Genomic DNA, 15,678 nt, shown 5'->3' with positions numbered 1-15,678 from the left:
ACATTTTGTGAATGGCTGACAAGTGATATAAAGGTAGTGAGATTTGTTCTATATCGATATAGATACTGTATATTTGCCCAGCATTTTTAGCAAGTTTCCCTGGTAATAGGAGCCACTTGAGATTCTATTCTTCCTTTGTATAGATCACATGACCTTTTTTTTTTTTTAGACGTTCTTAAAATCTATATTAAAAGCAGTATGGATTCATATGTAGCTCACTTATAGAGCTTTTAAGAGTATGGCCCATGGTGATCTTGCATCTTACCCTTAGGATGTGTCCAATGCCTTCTATCCCCAACCATTTGATACCCCTTCTGCCATGATAGGACGGTGTATCCTGAAATATTTCCAGATATCAAATATGGTTTGTAAATCCATTACGAAGAACCATCTTTATAAGTTAAAATTAGCAAGATTTATACAAACCCTGAACAATTTGACCATCTGAACGCCTGCTAAGGGTCATGGGAGTTGTATCGAAAGCAGCCTGTGGGTAATTTATGTAACGGAATGCAATGCAGTGCTTGGTTTTTCATGGGAAGGATATTCTATGCGTGACATCAACAAATGAGTCTTGTATTGAGCGTAATATGAAAATGGAATAACAATTATCTGTTTGTTAGTGTAAATATGGTGTATATTTTTGTGTTGCTTGTTTAATGAGTTCCTGTGGGATATCTAACATTAATATATCAGGTTTTTTAACTGAGTTTTCCTGTGCTTTTTTGATTTGGTGCCCCCTTTGCTACACCCTCCATTCTTTCTGATATTACCTTATCGTCATGATCATTATTAACGGTAGCAAGTTGATGTCGGAAAAAGGTTAAGCCGTGGGTGGACATCATCCTTTGTGCTGAAATTAATTATATACATAGCACATATACAGAGGGCTCGGTGCAATGCATCATTGCAGAAAAAAAGAGTTACCATCTGTTTTTTGTTCCTAGTCATTAAGACTTGAACTTTCATGCAATGAACCTTAAACGGTGTATTCTAAGCATATCTAATGGGTTCGATATGGAGAGATGGCTGCTGTCTTGCTGAAAGTCTGTTAGTTAAAGGGGAAGTACAAAAATAGGAAGCCAGAACTGCACTTCAAATGGTAATGGCACATATAGAACAATATAAAGAACACTATATTGAACAATAGTGCAAAAACCTACAGGTGCCCTCCAAGCACCATTAATAGCAAAAATGTAAAAAAAAAAAAAAAAAGCACTCAAACTACATGGAAAATGCAAGGTAATAGACATATATGCCGATGCAAACAATGTTTACTGGGTGTAATATCACCCAAATACAAGGTAAGAAAGGTTTTCAGCATACCAATGTAATGCATGAACAAAGTAAGGACAGAATAGGCTGACACCCAGTGTGAGATCCTCCAAAATGTCGGCTATGCGTAGGATCTCCTACCCTTTGTAAAGATCCATAGCTATTCTATCCTATTCTGTCCTTGCTTCGTTCATGCATTACATTGGTATGCTGAAAACCTTATTTTGGTGATATTAACACTAATAATAATTGTTTGCATCAGCATATACTGCATGTCTATAACGTTTTGTTTTCTATTTGTTTTTAGTGCTAGCCTTACTCTTTTTGTAGGTTAATGGATGCTTTGTTTCAGCTTTTATTTAGTTATCATAACAGTTTTGGCTGAATAAAAGTAAAAAAACAGATTTAAGAAAAATTAGCGTAAGTTGTCTTTTTTTCAGAAACCATGGTGAGCGTAATGTAATGCATTCAAGTAAATGTGCTTAGGGAAAATAGGATGTTAATTATGTCAATCTGTATTATTTCTTACATTTTACAAATACAAAACATCAATTTATTTTCCCCCATGATCCGTTTACTTTGCACCAAGTGAAGAACACGTACCGTCGATATAACAGCTTGAGGTTTGTTTATTGCATTAAGTCCGTTTTAAGAGATCACAAGCATCTGTAAAAATCACACTTCATTTTTCATAATCTATCTTGCCTTCCAGTTCAATTTTTCAGTTGAAAGCACAAACTGTCCACATAAAATCTATCATAAAAATAGAATTATCGTATTTACACTTGAATACATGGCTAGGTTGCACAGTGTTTTGCAGAGGTACCAGTGTGCGTACAATTATATATTTTTAATCATTTAACGTTGTTCTCCAAGTTAGACTGCAATTAGATTGTAAGCTCTCAAAAGCAGGACCCCCTGATCCTTCTGCACCAGTAGTTCTCAACATGCCTTGATGTTATTGTCCAATTTAATGTTATATTGTCGATTTTTCACTTTCCTGCTATTGGAAAAGCACTACAGAGTCCACTTGTGCTCTATAAATAAATGCAGCGTAATGTTATCAGTCTGGCTTTTTCAATTACTGTCTGTTTTGGTGTCTTTTTACTAAAGACTGTCATATAAGTTATCAAAACACATATTTTTTGGATTCAAGAAAATGGCGCATTTCTTGGATGCACCAATTTATTGTGGCAGTCCTACGGGGTGAATTTATTTGTGTCAAAGTTTTTATGTTTTTTAATCTAGCAGATTTAACTATGCAATGTAAAGGGCTTACTTAGCCTTCCTCTTGGGAAATCGCATATCTTCAGACAGAGATTAGTCCCATTGAAGTGTAGAAATCATAATCTTAAAGGGTCAGGGGTTTAGATGTAAGGAAGTTTTATGTTACTGAGATGTTGGTAGATAAATGAAACAGCTTTCCATCAGAAGGTGGCTTAGGATAATACAGCGGGGAGATTTAAACATGCATGGTAAAGGCATAAAGCGATCCTGAATATAAAACAGGACAAAGTCTCTATGTCAGGAAAATGGCAGACTAGATGGGCCAAATGGTTCTTCTCTTCGGTCAAATTCTATGTTTGGTTGGTATTACGTGAGAATTGCTCTTATTTCTGAATGAAGACGAGTAGAGGATGAAGACTAAATTCAAGTGTGCAAACCATGTGAATTAATGAACGCCCTACTGTGACACATCTATGAAGATCTTTCCGTTGGCAGGTAGAACAGCCTTATAGTTTCTTAAATGATCCTCAACTTTAGGCAGCGAGCTCCGGTATTCCTGATGACTCCTCATTGGCACAATGGGGTTATTTATATTTTTCTTGTAGCAGGTTCAGCAGGTGTTGATTTCTAGACATAATCCCAAATAACTCCTGGAGGTCACAAGGTGTCACACCTACATGTACTAAGAGTCTCTATAACATAAAAAGTGCAAAGTACCTTTACTAGTAGACATATTTCTTCTCTGCTACTGATCTTGGCTATGGGTTCTACGAACCCTTCAAACTAATGGCTAAGTTGCAAATGCATTTTGTGATACACCGGCTGTTGAAAGCCAATGTTCTTGCTTGTCTCTAATGTTTCCCTACTTTTCTTTTTCTTCTGCTCATAGAAAGAGAATATCCTGCGCATGGTTTTGCAGGATATATTTGCACAGACATATTGTCTGTGGATGTGGGGAAACCTGCAGTGGCTGATATAGAAAAGTATGAGATTGAATGTAAAACATAAATCCCAGGGTCTTATCTGAAGTGGCTGGTGAAATGTCAGTATTCTCAGATTTACTGACTGGCGTTGGCAGGCCATTAACTACAGCAGCATCTTCGTGACAGAGTCTGTAGGAACATTGTAGGAACACAAATGTGTCAAATCGAGCTAATACGTTTTCATTTGGGAAACTCTGGACTGTGAAATATGATAGCAAGCAGTTTCATCTTCTATTGGCAATCATGAGTGACTGGTTAATTAGAGGCTTTGTTAATCCCTTGTTAAGTAAATTGAATTTCTTTCTATTTTTTCTTTTTTTTTTAAAATAAAACCTATTAAATGATAATTGCGATGAATGGGAAATGGATGAATACCAGGGCTTTTTATGAGAACGATAAATGTGAAGTGTCTTTAATACGTTATTTTGATTGGAATTAGAATTGAATATGCTTCTAACAGTCTAAGCCATTGCATTTTATAGGAAAAAGTTTAATGTCAGTAAAGTTTAGAATAGGGTTAATAGTGGAGATGAATGGGAGCTTTTGATGTGAAACGGCTGAGACATTTGGGTAGGGAGTCAATGAGTGTATTTTTGAGGTTTGACATTATTCTGTCCTATCCAGAGTGATATATTATCATTATCTTACATTCTCATGGCACCATACTGCAGGGCTCAGGTCACCATGTATCCCCGTACCCAGGGGTTCACGTGTTTTTCCTTTCCATTCACTTCTGGGAGGCAGGAGCTCACCTGCGCCATGTAGTAGTTGAGCATCTCCTGCGTTTTGTGGTTGGCTTTTGCATGCTTGAAAGTGGAGCCCTGCCATACTATAGTTTGAATTTTTTATAACATTTAATATGCCTTGAAAGGGACCTGTCATTGGAAGCGGTTATTACTAGTGTCACATTAAAAAGGTTGTTGCTGTTTTCTTTTTTTAAAAGTCAACATTTTTACACAATATAAGTGTTCCTGGCAGCATATTAGTTAATTGTATGTGTCCTAGCTATGCCATCTTGGCTTTATCTACTAGAGACCAGATAAAGGACACAGCACATCTCTTCAATGGAAATGGTAATTTATTCCAACACAAGCAGGCAGCGTTTTGACCTTCACAGACCTTTATGAAGCCATTGAGGTTTGCTGTGTCCTTTTTTGGTGGATATGATATACTTGGAGGAAGCAAGGTCCAGAAATCCCTGGATAAGCCAGGATATGAGGAAGGGCGCCATGATCCAGCCTGAATTTGGAAAAAAAGCAAGGCTGCCCTTTTGGTGACCCTAGATGGGCAGGGGAGTAAGAATGTCCTTTGCATGACCCCAGGAAAGTAGTGTGGGTGACAGTTGGGAGGGTTCGAGTGATATGATAGGTGGGTTTATAAATGGGAAAATAAAACAAAAAAATAGACATATATGTGTTATTTGAGGATGTGGTGGAAATTAATTAACCTGTGTTTTGGCAAAGAGACTTGTCAGCAGGGGCATTTCCCTCCCACCCTTCCCGTTGTTTTAAAGAGTTATACATTTTAGCCTACTGGCCTGGTTACAGGTGGACACAGTTTTGTCCAAGTTGCGGGGTGTCCATCTCAAATATGGGACCACGTTGGTTTGAGTGTATGGTGTGGGTCTTGCCGGCGGGCAGGGTCCCAATGGGAAGCTGGGTGGTAGTACTGACCCCAGCTGCTGGTGCAGTTTACATCTGGTGGGGAAAACGCAGTACTTGCCAACAACATAGATGGTGCCCCTCAAGTGGGACTGGTATTTGCTGATTTTAAGCGAACACAATTTAGTTGGAGGGGATAGCCCCATGAAGTTTTTGTTATAAATATGTTAACCCCTTCGCGACCTTTGCCGGTTCAGGACCGTCATAACAAGAAGGTCACTAAATGACCTTTGACGGTCCTGAACCGTCAAAAAATTAAATAAGCTTAGAAAGTGATCAAGGATCACTTTCTTCGCTTAAACGGCCTTGCTGCAATGCCTCGATGTCGAGGCATTCAGCAAGGCCGAGATCGGCATCGGGGGCCATGTCTGGCCCCTCCCCGGGGCGTCAACAGCCGCCATACATTGTATGGCGGCGGACGCCCGTTTTAAAAGCGTTTAGATCGTTGATCGCCTCCTAAACTTAAATGGTGTCGCTGGAATGCCTCGATCGGGAGGCATCCAGCGACACCAAACACTTACCTCTGGGTGGGCTGTGACCGCTCCGGAGAGCGGTCACAGCCGCCGCTGCCGGTGATCTTCGCCATCAAGTAAGATGGCGGCGGCCCGGGAACTACAACAATAAAGACGAAAAAGTTCGCTAGAGGGTCTCCAGACCCTCTAGAGAACTGGCTCCACTTGCTGGTTGAATACAGGTACTGCATTCAACCATGCAAGTCAATGGAGCCCAGCTTTCTAATCACTATGTGATTAGTAAAATATTCAAAAAAAAAAATAAAAAATGGAAAAAAAAAATAAAAAAAATGTGCTAACATTTAAAAATAATTATGCAGTGATGTCACTAGATGAACCATCCAGTACCAGCAAAATGTGTAAAAAAAGAAATATAAAAAAAGTATTAAAAAAATAAAATTAAAAAATAAAGTTTATTATTTTGAGCAAGTGCTAAAATTTCTCAAAAATCTCAACAAAGAGTTAAAATAAAAGCACTTCAAATACCCAAGGGGTGTCTAATATATAAAAAAAATGGCTGATGGGGTAAATTGGAGTGGCCTAGCTCACAGATAGGGCATAGGTACAGACTGACCAAAATGGAGAAAAAAAGCGCACTTCCCAAATGTGGCATTTTAAATCTGAAACAACCCAACAAACCCATGCATGTGGGGTATCGCTGTACTCAGGAGATGTTCCTGAACACACATTGGGGTGTTGTTTGACAGTGACATATACCAGAACCTGTATATCTATAACTAAAGTACAATTTGTGTGAAAAAAAAAAAAAAAATTACTATGACAAAGTTTGACAAAGTGTAGTTCTATAATTGGTGCATGGAAAGGGTTAAAATAACAGCATTTGGAATACCCTGGGGTGTCTAGTTTTCAAAAATATATGGTTTGAGGGGGTTAAATTGAGTTAACCGGCTTCAAAGATGTTCCAAAGAGGAGATGGAGGCAGACTGACCAGATTTGTTAAAAAAGATTTGGAAATCATAAAACGCTGCTTGTACTTATTGCCCTATAACTTACAAAAAACAGCAAAAAAGCATAAAAACATTGGGTATCTCTAAACTCAGGACAAGTAGTAGAATCTATTTAGCTAGTTTTTTTACTTGCTTTTTTAGGTGAGTAAAAGATTTTTCAAATAAAAGTCATAAAATGTGTTTTTTTTCAATTTTTCACCATGTTTTTTTTATTTTTTTTATAGTAAATAAGATGATACGATCAAAATAATGGTATCTGAAGAAAGCCCATCTTGTCCTGAAAAAAACAATATATAACTTATGTGGGTACACTAAATGGGTGAGGAGAAAATTACACCTGAACACAAGCACCACAAAAGTGTCAAAACAGCCTCGGTCCCACAGGGTACAAAACGAAAAATGAGCCCGGTCCTTAAGGGGTTAATATAATTATACCCAAATGTTTACATTGTTTGCTATAAATAAAGGTGTGTCACAGTTGGTCGCTGATAAATAAATAAACAATGTGGCCTTTACTCATTCCTAAAAGGAGGTACTGTCATTTTTTTGTATGAGTTTTGGTATAACAGGGAGAATGTGTGGGAATGGCTGTGGGCGTTGCGGTAAAACTAATAGTGCCTGGATCATGGGATTATATGAAGGTTGGCTGGCTTCACAAAGTACCAGCTATAACATTTTATTATATTTATACATTTTATTTATAAACACTCATTATCATACTGCCTGCGGTAAATAACAGAATGGCTCAGTTCCAATTATCAAGGCGGACCCTCTGACTAATAAAAGTCTACGGAGGAAAGGATTTCATTGGATAAACAGCTTTTTCAGCACTGATAACTCATTGTTGGTTGGGAAAGTCACCCAAAATAACATGACCGCCTGCAATGGCGGCATCCAGGTCTTCAGATAAAGGAAATTTTTTGGAACAAAGTCATGTTTTGTTTTTTTTGCTATACTATGTGAATGTGATATGACTTTGTTAAATGCCTCTTTTAACAATACAATAATATTTTAAGCACATTCGTTTTTCAACTACTATTAATTCTTGTGTATTCTGATTAGAAGTACTGTATATCTTTAGTTACATTGCACCTTGTTATTTATTATCTTATTTACAAGAAATGGTTAATATTTTATTTTCCTTCCAGGTGCTAAACTGACTAATCAGAATGACATATTTAGAACACGGCATTCGGTTCCATTTTACCTGAACTGATTTACAAACCGGCCAGAATCTGTGCTTATTTGTCACAGAGATTAGAACTGTTTCAATTCACAGCTAAAAGTGTTATCCTGCTTGTATTAAAAGCTCACAAACATAATGAAACCTGTGTTCATTTCTGATGTTACCTTTTCATGCATCATACAAGATGGTAACATATAATGATAATAATAATAATAATAATGTATATACAATAGTATAGTTTGGTGCATTATGGTGATAGGGTATGTGATGGGTAATGGTGCTCCATTTATACTCAGAAAATATAGCTGTGTAAGCTGGTATGGACTCTTATCTCATTCAACACTTGGCTTGGCCTAGGTCTTCAAGGGTGGGGGATGTGAGCTGGAGACAGATCGAACACCTCCTCTCATTTGTTCATAGAAAAACTGTAATATTTGCTGTTAGTCAATATTTCTAACAGTGGTTCTTTAAAAAATGTCCTCCTACCACCTCTTAATACCTACATCAAAAACAGAGTAGAGCCTTTATCTCTGCATATTATAGGAAACCTAACAATGCACTGAATATAGGTATCTGTAATATGTAGGGTTTAATCACTTCATTACCTGTAATCATTTCTGTTTTTAGAAAACCAATTAAATGTATTTTTTTCTCTCCAAGTGCCAATAACAGTACAGAAGGAGCCAAGTCTTACGAGCCAAGTATTCTACCGAATTCTGCTGATGCTCAGATGCAACGAAGGAGCAACTTTTACACAAAAAATAACACACAAGAGAGAATGACAAAGGATGGTAAATATCAAAGTATTTTGTTTCTTGTTTTATGTTATCTGCGGCACATTTTAGATGATTACAGGCTAGAGTAATTACTCAAGTTTTATCATCACCATGAACTTGATATACGTCCAGCTCTGGCTTCTTTACTATAATATTTCATCTTTCTCTATATCACTTACCCTTTGTTTGTCTTAAACCTTACTTACAACAAAAATAAGACCTTTACTTCATGTAGGTCAGAGGTTCCAAACCCAGGACCACAAGTTACACCAACTATGTAGGATTTGGGGTTTAACCTACTGCATTCCAATGTCAGTATCCGTATACCTGGTTCACTGATATGACTTGAAGACTAGGTGGATCTATACTAAGATTAACCCTTCCCTCACTTATAATATTCATTTTAAAACCAGGCATGTTGGCTGTGGTCTCATATCTCGTTTGAGCTAGAAGAGTTCACGTGTAGACTGGCAACTTTGTAATCATACCTGTAAAATCTCAATTTATCAGTTCAGGGTGGCAGTATTCATTTTCCATTAGAAATTTGCAGGAAAATAACTGAATAAAGGTAAAGGACAAATATGTTAAAATGTTTTTTTTTTGTTATTATTAAACATTATTTAATACGAACTTAATATATTACAGCAGCTTGAGCTGACTTTTTGCTATTCAGCCAAGTGCAAGTATGCCGATATACCCTACTTATAGTACAGTCCCTTCTAATCCTTGAATTCCTTGCGTTGTGATTGGATGACCTGACTTTGGCTTGTGCCTCGATCCTATTGGGAATTTAATCCAGGATTACGTTAGATTAGTTTGCCGTGCGGTTGACTGGATTTTTCAATCAAAAGATCAGTAACCTAAATCAATACAAAAACCAGAATATCAGTAATCAAGAATGGATTTATGTTAATATTTTGCCGATACCAATTAACCCAATTCAATAAGTTCTTACACTGCATTCTGTGCAAAGTGTTGAGGCGCGTGTAAATGTGATTTTCCACAGGTTCCGTTAATGGCCAATACATTTCAAAGCAAAACTCGTTTATGTACCAATTAACTCAATCGGGGCTGCACAACTCCAGTGCCTGAGGGCTACAAACAGGCCAGGAATTCTGTCTTCTTTCCTGAAAACAAGTAAATTAATAAATGTTTAATTTAGATAACTGTGCTTAAGATGTGATATCCAAATGACGCAGCCTGCTTGTAGACCTTGAGGACAGGAGTTGTGCAGCTCTTAACAAGGTCATTGCAAAGAAAGCCCAAAGGTTCTGCTGTGTTTCATAATTTAATGGAGTCCGACCCCAGTTTTTAAATATATTTTTAAACTGCTAAAACCAATGACATGATATGATATCTAATGTGTTAGGAAGTCCCGTTAAATTACCTGAAAGTCATCTTGGGACAGTTTGCAAATGGTGACTCCCCTGATATCCACAAGTTTCCAAGAGTTCCTACAAGTTCCTCCACATTTTAGCTTTTATAGGATTTTGCAATATATCCTTTATCAACCATTTATCATAGCCATGCAAAAAACACTGCCCCTTTATGAGGTTTGCAAGAATACAAGACAACTGTTCCCTGCCAGAAGATTGAAAGTGTACCAGAAGATTGAAACTGCATTGATCATGAATAATAGTTTTTAATGCACCTTTTTTTCTTTTAGCAGGAAAGGACAATGACAGCGGAAGGAGCTCCCTCAGTCCACCGCAGATGACAGAGTGTTCACCAGAAAGCACTTTCTTTTCCATGATGGTCGAAGAAGAAGCCACATTTTGTGCTGACTCGTGCTGACTTGTCAGCTTTTCTGCGTAACACTCAGACTTGTTTTTATTAAGTACAGCACAAGAAAGGGCTTATATTTTTTAAGATATCACTTGGAAATACTGGAAAAAAAATGAGCATGGAATCATCTTGAAATATACAATTTGATTTTCGGTTTCCATTGAAGAGAAACATCTCTCGTGACTACAACATGATCTTTGTGTTTGAAGGATTCTATTGGATTATGTGGCTCCAAAAAATATTCATCTTCAAATGAAAAAATGGGACATTGAATAGTTTAAAATCTGTAATTGGAACATGCAATTTCACATGTGTGAAAAAAAGGTTTCTTCCCTAATCTGGATAAAATATAATACATTTTCCACGCTGATAAAAGATTCATTGTAGACACTTAATCTGAATTAGATAAATGGAAAATACACTTTGGCAGCTGAGAGGTCAAAAAATAAAGATGGCTGGACAGATTATCAATAGATTTCTTGCTTGACCTTTGATGCTAATTTAAGACTAAATCAGTAAAAAGCCAAAGGTAAATCTGATTTCACTTGGGCAAACTGTGTGTTACATCCCTCATGGATTTTTGGATTAGCGTCGGACGGTTTGAAGTTAATTTAACACACGCAGGACACTAGACGGGTACATTATTCCCTTGTCTGCATCTGACATTATATTACACAAGCAAATCCGCCATATTTACTCTACTCCCTGTGGATTTAGAAAAGGTAACATTTTTGGTGGAGCTTGAAACCAAAAACAGTGTCAGGAGATTATAGACCCAGGCAGAAAGTGTGATATTTTATATGGCTACGTGTGTTTTTTTGCAGGATTGGGATATCGGGAAATATTTTGGAATGAAACATTATGCCGATATACAAACGTATCCAGATCTTAACTCATCTCGACGTTCCCTGACATTTTGGGTCAGATAAACAGAAAATCTTATAGGAGTCACTTATCAGCGCTGACATTCTAACTACATCTATGTATCTAAAAATAACAAGTATAAGGATGTAAGACATTGAAACGGAAGGGATTTAATAAGCGCAGTGTTATAACCGAGGATAACATATGTATGTAGTCGCTTTTAAAACTACAGAGGGATTGTTCTCGAAAAATAACTTTGCATTTATGCGGTTAAGGGGGGATCAGATGATATTTATTAAGAAAGTATTGATGAATATTAATGAAATATTATTTGCGTCTGTATTATTAGTGCTTATCATGTCCACGGCTCCAAGACGTGCAGTGTAATAATCACTGGTGTATGTTACCAGTTTACTGCAGAGCATTGAAATATATTCATGTATGTTATCAGAACACATTTCTGAAGCTCTGCATGAGATAGAATGGGGTTAAAACAATTACCCCGAGAATGGGTCATACGACACATCTGCTTACATGTTCATCAGTTATGTGAAAAAAATACATTGTCACGCAAATATATGTATATATATATATATATATATATATATATATATATATATATATATATATATATATATATACACATACAACATTGATCTACTTTCTGTTGCATGCCCCCTTTGCCTCCAAAAGGGTTAAAGGCCATCAAGAGAAATGTAACATTAAGGTGATAGACTAATTTGTATCAAAGGGTATGAATTATCTTCCCTTTATTGATAAATGTTTACTAGAAATGAAAATCCTCTTATATCATGACGATGCATGCATATATGATTTCATACATTTCAGAAATACCGACCCATGATGGATCAATCATTACGTTATACCAAAAATGTATAGTTGTACTGATCTCCAAAGACAGAAAAGTGGAGTAGGGTGACCGCATTGGTCATTTTTTCCACCAATCACACTGTAGGGAAGCATTTTACATGAACTGGTCGGTAACATGCGAATTGTCTACATGTCCTGGAAAAAATGATGGATGTGGTGAATTCTATGTTTTTTTTCTTCTGGTGTCTCTCTGCTCATCCGCTGGAAGAACAGTAAAGGGGTGAAACTCCAGAAACCCCCTCGTTTGTACAACTAAACCATGAACACTATAAAACCAGATATTATGTAATATTGTACCAAAAAACAAAGAATTCAATCAAATAACTTCCCCTAGAGAACTCTGTCTTGTGATCTGGTAAATCTATTTAGATAATATAAGATTATATTTATTGATTACTCATTTATAAATTTATAGGAGTTAAAGTCTTGCCTGTTCCGGTAATCTTTTTCACATCATTCCACCCACGTTTGCGGTATTGACTTACAGTCACAAAGCATTTCCTTTGAATATAGCAATAGATTGAGAGAGATTAATTCACTTAGGTGGACTCGACAGGTTTCATTCAGGTGTGTATTGTATGTAAATTGTTATGTAATAATGCCTTTCACCTTCCTGTGGATAGGATACTAATCCAGGTATTTAATTTACATCAAAAATTATTCTTGTACAAATAAAAATAAACTATGCAGGGAATTTTCAGCTCTCCAGCACAAAATGCGACGTAATAGCTTAATAGAATTACTACTTTTTTACTGGTACTATCATGTATAATGCAACTCAATCGATGTATTCATTTAGATGGAATTCTGAACCATTAACCAAGAAAGGGTTACTACAACAAATCATTTTTTGGCCGATCAACGATTGCACCAAAAAATCTTTAACGTGAGAACTTGAGAGATTGGGAACAAATACAGCATAAAAGGATAATATTAAAAATAAAAATCATGAACTTTGCAGCTATAAAAAAAAGGAGTAAAAATGAAGAAGCGCTATAGCAAGTGTTGACTCTACATTAGCCATTTAGAAGCCGAAATGTTTTGCAGATTGCTTTCGATGCCAGTATTTTATCGCTAGGATTTAGGAAGCTGCTCCATGCAAATAATTTTACTGAATTCACTTAGAAGTAAAACTGCGTGGATTTATTGTGTTTGTCTATAAATCACACATTCTATTACTTGATCACACTTGACATATCATGTTGTAGTGATGGCTAGGTGACTGCTGCAACTTTATGCTTTCTTTGCTGAGAATGATGAGAGTTGAACTCCACAAAGCAGGCATGATAGTAATTGCCATCCCTTATTGTAGATTTCGTTACACTTTTCTTTGTGTTATAATTTGCAGCTGGTAGTGCCTATTGCTGTCCATTTTCTGTGCCCCTTATTGCTTTTGGGTATCTGTGAACACAAATGTATGTGCTAACCAACTGACAACAAATAAAGACTTCAAAACATCAACTTTTAACGCTTACGGTTGTATTTTTAATGGCACTGTGTTTGATAACTTGTCGCGTTTTGCAGTCCTGCATAATATATGAGAATCGTTTTGAAGTTGGAAATAGGATGAATTTGGCCCTTTGGCTGGATATCGTATTTGCGCATTCAGTAAAATATCTACCGGTATATGTTATTCCTCCAGAGCTGGTGTTTTATCTAACGACCTGCTAGGATTCCCATAACCCAATGGAACCTAAAACATAAGTATCTTTTTTCTTTTCTCAAAAGAATATGGCTAGTGGTAGATGGAAAGGCCTGTCGGAAATGCAGTAGAGACAATACCCAAAAATACCCAAATTTCACTTGGGTGAAAAAATTGTCTCAGATACCGCAGCAAATAAATGAACAGACTGTGTTCCCAGACAGTATGTAAGGAACCTAGCTGCAGTAACATCTTGCTTATTATAAATCTCATGATTCCAATGTCAGTCACCAATGAGACACTTAATATATCAGTGATTAAAGGACTTTGATGGGGTAACGTGTATTTTAGCAGTGATTGCAACAATGATTTAGAACTAGGTGGACACCTACAAGGTTTTGGTTTTATCAAACTTGTCATCTACATGGTTGCATGATTTATTACATTTTTATCACTACTCATATCATGTATTATTCACGATTTAGTAAAAAAGCTGAGAATCTTTTCATGGGAAGAAAGGAGTAAAAAGCCAGAGCCGTTTGTTCACCAAACCGATTGCTTTTGAGATACATATTTCCACTCCATGGCTTCACAATGCATTGTGAATGAAGTACAGTGAGCTCTTCATGCAGAAATAATTCAGAAGGCCCTGCATAATGTATAGTTGAATAGGTTAGATGGGTTTCAAGAACTATGCATTATGCAGGGTCATCAAAGTTGCCTATAGTTATATAAGATCCTAGCTTTAGTCCTATTTAGAACTTGAAAGAGGCATAGAGTAGGTAGAACAAAAACTGCTCCCCATCAGATATTAAACAAACTGGCCCATCTAGGAATACTTTTTTTTACAGCTGCATGACATCATAGGTCTTGGATTTTCACTTATTCTCCAAATGTCCCTCATACCCAGAGGGCTAACAATGGAGGTCACAAATTGCAGGATTCTGTGAAAGTTGCTTGCTCAAAAGGACGTTAAAACTGCCCAACATTTACTGTTTTTTCTTGCTTTCTTACTTTAAATCAATACACCTGTTTTAGCAGCGGCTTTTACACTAATGAAGTAGTTATTCTTACCCATAACAGGCTTTGGGTGTTCTAGTCTACAGACAATAAGGAAGGATTTCATTTTATGCTACCGCTTACTTTAAACTCCAGAGCATGAAAAAAAAGTCATCGTATGTCCATTTAGCCAAAGAATACTTCTCTTATCTATAAGAAAATCAGTATTCAAATCCCAACAGAACATGGACTGAACTGCACCTTTCTGTATTCATTATGAAAGGTATTATATCGGTGGGGTGGGGGAAGTAGAGTTGAGTAGTAGGTCAGCCATGCTAGATAACCTAGGTAGCTGGTGCTTACCAAGTTCTGTCTTGTATTAGTAAGGATACAACCATTGTAATGTGACTCACAGTTAGGAGTGATGTTGGCCTTGGGTCGTTACCAGCCTGTAGACCATAGAAGTGAGCAGTTAAACACATTAGAAAGCAATAAATAAAATAAATGAGGAGGTTTCATGAGGACTTCATGTGATGGTCAGCAGTGAAAGTGTAGACATTTGTTATACATGGTTGACTTATCTTTTAAAAAATCGACTTTTCTTTTACATTCTACCCAGGCAACTGTCCTTTATACCGATATCAGGGGTTTGGGACATGTGGCAGTACCTTTTCATGACAATGTGAAATTGATGGGGAAAATGGAATGTCTCTACAAATAAGGGTTGGAGAACAAAGGAGTTTCACGTTTTACAGAGGAAATATATAGCCCTCCTTAGAACGTACACCGTGATTCCACCAGACATCAAATAAACTTCTAACCTTATACTGCTTGTCTGCATCAGCTAAAATTTCAGGGCTACATTTTTTAGAGTGAACGAGCGCAGTGCATAAAAACATCACAATGACA

General features: G+C 36.8%; 1 protein-coding gene across 2 annotated transcripts in view; it reads left to right on the top strand.

The window, feature by feature from the left end:
- ZMAT4 (zinc finger matrin-type 4) overlaps positions 1 to 10,649 on the top strand; it is a 129,338-nt gene extending 118,689 nt beyond the window's left edge. For both annotated transcript variants that reach the window (XM_053450051.1, XM_053450050.1), the window contains 2 exons: positions 8,473 to 8,603; positions 10,255 to 10,649. In XM_053450051.1, the coding sequence (XP_053306026.1) occupies positions 8,473 to 8,603; positions 10,255 to 10,382 (259 nt within the window). In that variant the 3' untranslated portion in view covers positions 10,383 to 10,649. The remainder of the gene's footprint in view (positions 1 to 8,472; positions 8,604 to 10,254) is intronic.
- The last annotated feature ends 5,029 nt before the right edge of the window (positions 10,650 to 15,678 follow it).

Source organism: Spea bombifrons, chromosome 11, assembly GCF_027358695.1.
Source record: "Spea bombifrons isolate aSpeBom1 chromosome 11, aSpeBom1.2.pri, whole genome shotgun sequence".
Lineage (NCBI taxonomy): Eukaryota > Metazoa > Chordata > Amphibia > Anura > Pelobatidae > Spea > Spea bombifrons.
The sequence above is the reverse complement of the archived record's forward strand: the minus strand, read 5'-3'. Positions and strand labels throughout refer to the sequence as shown.